Consider the following 8,292-nt stretch of genomic DNA (forward strand, 5'->3'; position numbering starts at 1 on the left):
TACAGGCAATTAAATGCAACCAATGGCAGTGATGAGAAAAGACCCACCATTGATTCCAGTGAAAGGTCTTGGAAACAGTTGTGGTCTATACTCGGCAACCTCGCGGAACCATGAGGAGAGGATCTTAATGATATTGTACATGAAAAAATAAGGTCACCATTGTTGTGTTTCATAACAAAATGTAAGTCCAAAGCTTGTACGGAGCCAGGGCCTGATGGTATTCGAAACCAGTACGGGAAACTGTTTCTTTGTATCCAAACACCATTACGTCACTGCTTAAATTCTCTTGTGGGTACAGGGGATGTTCTGCCTTGGTTGTGCAAAGGTCGTACAATGCTTCTCCCAAAGAAAGGTGATTTGACTGTTCCCAACAAAATCCGCCCTATTACTTGTCTGAATGCACAATACAACATATTAATGGGGTGTCTTATTATCCTGTGTCATCGTTGATTTTGAAGTCACTGGAATGTATTGACCTCCCTTAGAGATTACTAGTTTTACTCAAGTCTTTAATGCATTGCTGGTCAACTCAACTTGAGATGTATTGGCAGGGGCAGGTGATGACTTCGGATTTCATTACTTTTAGAAGAGGAATATTTCAGGGCGACTCATTTAGTCCTTTGCTTTTCTGTTTGTGACTTAATTCGCTTTTTGTTTAGTAAAGAGGAAGGTTATCATCCTCGACCTCCTCAGCACAGATCCCAAACACCCCAAACACTCACCTCCTTTACATGGATGACCTTGAAGTTATTACCAATGGAGTATCTACACTAAAAACGATTCTCATTGTCGAGTCCTTTTCTAATGATACTGGCATGTCCTTTGGACTCGACAAATGCAACATTCTTCATCTGAAATGTGGCAAGGTAGAAGAGGATCAGTCAGTTTACTTGGGTGAGGAGTTATTGACCATCTCGTGGAAGGTGAGGCCCATACCTACTTAGGGTTGCAGGTTAGGGACAAACTCCAGAATGCCCATATCAAGGAAAAACTTTGGGCAGAGTATGTAGACTTAGAAAATCTGAGTTCAGAGCTGAACGCTCGCAATAAAGTTAAAGCCACAAATACTTATGCTGATCCCGTTCTTTCATATTCTTTTGGTGTTGTGTATTGGACGAGACGAGAAATTCAGGGCACTGACACCCTCACACGAAGAATCATGTCCGACAATAGATCCCACCACCCTCGCTCTTCCCTTAATCACTTATATTTACTAATCGTAATGGAGGGCGTGGTTTGATTAACGTCGATGCTCTTCATGATAGAATTGTATTGTGCACTTTTGTTCACATGAATTTGTCTGATGATCCTCTCGTGAAGCATGTCCATGGTTTTCTTAAACGAGCCAAGGATGATTTTTTTTATGGTTCTGTACTGAACAGCATAACACCATACTCACTCAGTGTGAAAGACTAAATTTTCAGTTGAGAAAAGTGATATTACCATTGCAGTGCACTTAACACTTGATATTTCACTGCAGTGAACATAACACTTGATATTTCACTGCAGTTAACATAACACTTCATATTTCACTGCAGTGAACATAACTCTTCGGCGGAAATATCGTCATACAAGTGCTATCCTCCCCGCAAATTGTCTCCCTTATCGTTACTGCCTGGGCCGTACACAAACTGTTGACAAGGCAAAATAATTACAAATTTATATCGCTTCTTGCTGTTTGTTCTTCTATTCGAAATGTTTCGTTACAAACTGTAGTAAATTTCTCATTTAACTCGTCATTTCGTAAAGCACTATTTTGTTACTTGACCAGTGTGTATTCCTTCGCTTCGAGCAGCGGTCTCGTAGCTTTCAAGAATACTTTTGTAAATTGATTTTGTATATAATCATCTCCAAATGTATAAAAAGGAATTTTAGTAACCTCATATATGATTATTACTTTCGTTTAAATTTTAAAGATTTTGCTTTTTAAGTAGCAATTAAAAGGGGTATTGAAACCTTCCTTCGTGTTAGGTGGGGAGATTTTACGCTTTAAATTTTACATTTTTAATGTAACTACACAAAAGGTATAGGATAAATAGTATATTCTTTGTGTCTCGTGAAATATCATATATCTCTCATCTCATGACGGGAAAAAGGTGAAAATATCTGCTTTCCCCGTCACTCGAGAGAAACGTGATATTTCACTTGATACATGAAATATACTCTTTAACCTCGACCGCCGTTCGTTACTCCGGACGATTTCATTGGTAACGAGACTAACGGATTAACCGGGTTTCACTATATCGATGTTCTTCACTTACAGCACTCGACTATGTGTTCGCTCACTACTGCGGTATCTACCTCACCTCCACCCTCTACTTCATCATCTACGCTCTCTTCCGGCGCAACCAGCCCAAGGTGTTCCCTCGGGTGATCGTCCCGGGCATAGTGTCAGGCTTGATGTGGGGGGTTGGCACGGCCTCGTGGTTCATCGCTAACAAGTCTCTGTCAGACCCCGTCTCCTTCCCCATCATCTCTACAGTGCCTATGGGAATCTCTCTTCTGATTGGAATAGTGGCCTTCAAGGAGATCAAGGTGAGTTGATTGACCACAGTCAATAACATTCCTGCTGTAACACGGCGGCCTGTACATAATCGAGTCTGGGCCAGACGAACCAATGATCGACAGCAACAACCATGACATTATAATTACTCATGCATAATATAACAGACCCCCTTGATGGTCACGAAGCCTGACCAGCCTATTCTCTTTTTAGTAGATTCTTATGACAAGCTGGGATTACTGGGGGCCCGATCTTCCCCGAAATTCACACGATGCGGGTCGTTTATGTGATTCATGAAGTGAAGATATGCATATAGAAATATATTCACTTGTTATTGATGTTTTTTAATAATGATAAATATTTACTCATTTCTTTCTCAATATTTGGGATGTACATACACTCAGGCATTTATTTCACAATACTTGGGACGTTCATATACACCTACCCATTTATTCCACATTATTTGAGATGTACATAAACATTCACGCATTTATTTACTAATATTTGGGATGTAGATACTCATTCAAACATTTATTTCACAATAGTTTAGATGAACATAATCATCGATACACTTATTTAACAACGTTCGTGGTGTGCATAAACATTCACACATTTCTTTAACGATACTTCGGATGTACATATATTCTCAATTTATTTCACAATACTTGGGATTTATATATACATTCACAAGTTTATTTCACAATGATTGGGGTTTATATAAACATTGATACATTTATATCACAATACTTAGGATGTACATAAACATTCACGCATTTATATCACAATACATGGAATTTATATAATCATTGACACATATATTTCAGAATACTTGGGATTATATACTCATTGAAACATATATACCACAATACTTGAGATTTACATAATCATTAACACGTTTATTTCACAATACATGGGCTTTATATAAACATGCACACATTTATTTAAGCACACTTGGGATTTATATAATCACTGGCACATTTATTACGCAATACTCAGGCTTTATATTAACATCCACAGATTTATTTCACAATACTTGGGCTTTATATGAACATTGATACATTTATATCACAATACTTGGGATGTACATATTAACATTCACACATTAAAATCACAATACCTGGGATCAATAGAATCTTTGACACATTTATTTCACAATACAAAGGCTTTATATAATTCACACATTTATTTCACAATACTTGGGATGTACATAAACATTCTTCCATTTATTTCACAATACTTGAGGTGTACGTAAACATTCTTACAGAATACTTTGGATGAACATTAACATCCATACATTTCTTTCACAGTCTTGTGATGTACATATTAATCATTCACATATTTTGTTCACAGAACTTGTGATGTACATATCACACATAATATACTCAAATCCCAAACTCTCAATGCGACTGTCAGCTGATCGTAAATTCTCCACTACTTAGGGGCACACTGTCTTGTTTCCAGTTGCAAAATCTGGACAAGGTTGTAGATTCTTCAGAGGTGAACAGCTGAACAACGTTAGATATATTTGGGTGGGAGTTCACGAAAGACAGAATTATGTCTTGTAACATTAGGGGTCAGAGGGGGTGTAAAGAGCAGAGGAGGTGATCCCATGGAACTGCACATCCTGATGGGGGGCTACTGGTACTCAATCTTGTAACACTAGGGGACAAGTGAGATGGGGGCTACATGGATGATGTCATAACGTTTAATGACGTTACACTAGTTACGCCGTCATATCATGTCAGTCATGACGTCATATTAACTTCTCAATATGGTTCCAGTACAGGATTTTCCACTATAACTAAAATAGAGTGTTGATGAAAAGACATTAGTACAGTCGTATGCGTATAAATGAAACAACCCAAGAAATCCAAGCAACTCAAACAACAAAAAGAAATAATAAAAAAAACCCCCAAACAATGCAAATACAATCCAAGACTCCAAGACCAATAATATCTTGGCATTTACTTCCAACATTGTAAACACTTCCGCCTTATTTGTTGCCTTTTTAATTACTTTCAAGAGAACCACGAGTGCGAAATCGATCCCGTCGAAGCGCTGGTAAAAATCTGTAACTTATGCAGCATTCATCTGATGGGCACAAGTTTTACAATAAATGAAAGTCGCCCTTTATCATCACAAAACACACATAGTGTGTGTTTATTCAAGTCAAAAAGGACACTGGCCCACAGGACATACATTGTCAATATTAAAACAAAATAGATAGTTACAATATACACGACAGGATTATAACAAAACATATATACATAACAAGAAGCAATTATTGATGAAGTGTAGGATACAGTTTAAAAGCAAAAAATATGTATTTACTTAAATTTAACAGTGTTTGAGGGCATTTGGAATTAATTAGCTTTACAAATGTTGTAACAGAAGGATGTTTATAATAAATAAGTTGAATATAAGATTCCCGGTGTTGAGAGAAGGCTTTGCAGACAAGTAAAAAATGATATTCGTTTTCAATTACATCTATTCCATAACGGCTCCAGTATGAACATAATCTGATTTCTTCATCCAATCCCATTCTTCGTCCAAGTTCAATCATTAAATCGTGGCATCCGCATCTAAATCTAAATGCTTGTCTGTAAGTCCGTAAATTGATATGTGTAAGATAAAGTTCGACATTTAAAACAGATTTATAAGTAGAGTAGGAAGATAGTTTAGAGTTGTCTGTAATTTCTGCTTGGCATTGTTGAATATCTACGTCGATGATACGTTGTTTTATTTCTGATAAGAATACGGATTTATTTCCAGAGTCCTGCATGATCCAAGTGTATCCAAATCCATATCTAAATAAAGTTTCTTTAACATATGACACCCACGATGTAACGTTTACACTGGTCCAGTCCATGTAACATTATGTACGTTTGCTTTGGAAGTCGATTGTTGTCCATTGAGATAAGTTTAGTCCAAAAAGATAACAATTTCATTACTTGCGTCACGAAGACAATATTTCTTCAACAGTCACCAAGAACAGCAGCAGTGCATGCATTTTGAGGGACATAGATAATCTTCTTGAAATATTTTAGCTGAACTGTTTCGATACATTGAATCCGTTGAAATCCCCAAATTTCTGCGCCGTAGGTAAGGATTGGTAATATCATTCTGTCAAATAGGTTTGCAGCAACATAGTACACATAGTAACATATAACCTTAGCGGGGTAAAAAGCCTATATTTGAGACACAACGTCACTATTTTGGCAAGTGCACACGTTGCGATGTTTTAATAAACAGAAGTATAAGTTGCGAAAATACATTGCAGCTACATATCTGCCAGAAAGGCAGTCCTTTGTACGAGTCCGAATATACCATGAGCATGTTTGTGAATCACTATCCAATATTGATGTTTTTTTGTAAAAAAGTAAGCGCAACCAAGCCCTACCGGTGACTCCCATCACAAACACATGCAATACACTTGTTCATCTGCAAAAAGAACACATGAACATAGGCAAGTCAAAAGAGGGAATCTTTCTGCAAGATTCGTATGCCGCTCTTTGAAATGGTTTGTTGTGTGTCTCCAGCATAGATCAATCAACAATGGTACATTCAATGAATTAGATCACGTTCTTAGTTTGACGTGAAATGTCTTAAAACATCTCGAACTGCATACGTTGTCATTATTATCCCATTCCTTGTTTTGTAGGGTTGTCGCAACATCAGCATCGTTGCCGTCGCAATGACGCTCACCATAGTTGGGGCAGTAGTGGCTGGCCTCTCAAAGACGTGATCCCCAGACAGCCACGTCTGATGTTGGGAGGCATGAATACTCAGACTACAACGAATCACGTGATGCCGCCTGAAGGGGCTGTACGCGTTGACAACATTCGGCACACTCTATTACCATTTACACAGTCTCATTAAAATCAGATATTAGTGCTCGGTACCACTATACAAAGATGTAAGGGCATCCTATTCCAGGTCACATCAGGACCCTCTTTCCCGAACTTTGACCTATCAGTGAAATGACCAACAGGAACTCGACCCTAGCCAATCAGAAAGCAGCTCTCTCTTCGGCACTAGTTACAAAATGGCGACTTGCTTTCACGACTATACTTATTTTTCAGGGCTACATATTTTGACAATTTCAAAATTTGAAAACAGAACACTGGAAAATTCTGGAATGTCTAAGGGATGGCAGAGATTGTATAGCAGTATTATATGGCTATGGAAAGTCCCTTCCGTTCCAAATGTTTGTCCTATTACAGCCAGTAAAGGTCGTTCGGAATGTCTCGAGTTCACCTTTTCGAGGTTACATGACTAGAAATTAAGCGATGCTCTGATCGGTTGGCTGAAAGGTCATTTTGATCTGACCAGAACACACTGGGATTTCCTCAGATCTTTGCGTAGCGGCAGCGAGAATGAGTGAGTATGGTTTCACGCCGCTTTTAGCAATATTGAAGCAATATCAGAAATGGACTTCACACATTGTACCCATGTCGGGAATCGATCTCGGGTCTTCGACGTGACGAGCGAACGCTTTAGACACTTGGCTACCCGACCGCCCTGCGGTAGCGAGAACTGAGATCTCAATTTAATGAGACTGCTGTGTTTTTAACCAGACAATGTAAACAGTGGGAAACTTTCATTTAAAATATAATATCGTGGCGCAAAGAAAATGTTGGGCCTCAGAGCAGATTGTTGTTAAATCGTGAGGGAACTATTGTTGAGTCACAAACTGATTGTTATTAAATCGTAAGAGGACTTGTTGCATCACGAAAATATTGATTTTACACCTTGAACAGATTGTTGTTACATCACTATCAGTATGTTGTTAAATCACTATCAGTATGTTGTTAAATCACGAACGGAATGCTGTTAAATCGTAATCAAACGCCGAGACACAATGGACTGTTCAAAGATTCATTGCCTTATATTGTTAGAACATTACTCTAACAGTTTTGAAATCATGATTATGTTTTGTGTATAATACCATATTGTTTTATGTATAATACCTTATTGATTGCGTTAGCGTCAGTGTGATTAACTATTGTTTTCCTTAATATTAGTGTTGCGTTATCCCAGTAATGGAGATCAATTTATATAACACCATGACGTCGGACCATTATGATTAAGAAAGTATACTTTAGCGTAGGATGTTAGCGCCCTTGATCTGCATCTTAACATACAGACGAATGTAAAATGATACTGGTGATGAATTTGTGGTTCAAACGATAATTGTTGAATATGTCAAGTGTGAATAAATATAAGGGATGATACTTTTTGTTACTCTTGATTATGAAGCCGCCCCCTAACTAATCCCCCAAAGGTTTGACTGCATTGAGAGTCTCAAAGAATAGGTGCACGTACTCAGGGAATAACAAATCCTAAAATGCAACGAAAGGCTCCGATCTTGGTAGGTTAGTGGATGTTTTTGTGAGTGAGTGAGTATGGTTATACGCAGTTTTTAGCAATGTTCCACCAGAAATGGGCTTCACACATTGTACCCATGTTGGGAATCGAACAAGGCTACATGTAATTGTTGTGGTGATAAGTGGTACGCGTTAATGAATGAAGTTGCTTTGCTGTGCCTTTGTAAGTGCTGGATAAGCCTTACAAACAAGACCAACAATTGTGAAAGTGTTTTTAAGTTTATTTTTTCAACATAGTCTCCCTGCTTTTTGATACACATCTCATGTTGATAGTGAAGCTTTTCCATTCTAGTCAGGAAGACGTTTTCTAAAGTAACCCCTCAAAACACACACACACACACACACACACACACACACACACACACACACAACCCCCGCCCCCATATTCACGGCAGCCTTGAG

General features: G+C 38.2%; 1 protein-coding gene across 7 annotated transcripts in view; it reads left to right on the plus strand.

The window, feature by feature from the left end:
• LOC124144495 (transmembrane protein 144-like) overlaps positions 1–7,737 on the plus strand; it is a 49,335-nt gene extending 41,598 nt beyond the window's left edge. For all 7 annotated transcript variants that reach the window (XM_048387798.1, XM_046513922.2, XM_048387799.1 and 4 more), the window contains exons 9-10: positions 2,264–2,535; positions 6,165–7,737. In XM_048387798.1, the coding sequence (XP_048243755.1) occupies positions 2,264–2,535; positions 6,165–6,248 (356 nt within the window). In that variant the 3' untranslated portion in view covers positions 6,249–7,737. The remainder of the gene's footprint in view (positions 1–2,263; positions 2,536–6,164) is intronic.
• Positions 7,738–8,292: the final 555 nt, after the last annotated feature.

This window comes from Haliotis rufescens, unplaced genomic scaffold (assembly GCF_023055435.1).
Source record: "Haliotis rufescens isolate VD_foot unplaced genomic scaffold, xgHalRufe1.0.p SCAF_7, whole genome shotgun sequence".
Classification (NCBI taxonomy): Eukaryota; Metazoa; Mollusca; class Gastropoda; order Lepetellida; family Haliotidae; genus Haliotis; species Haliotis rufescens.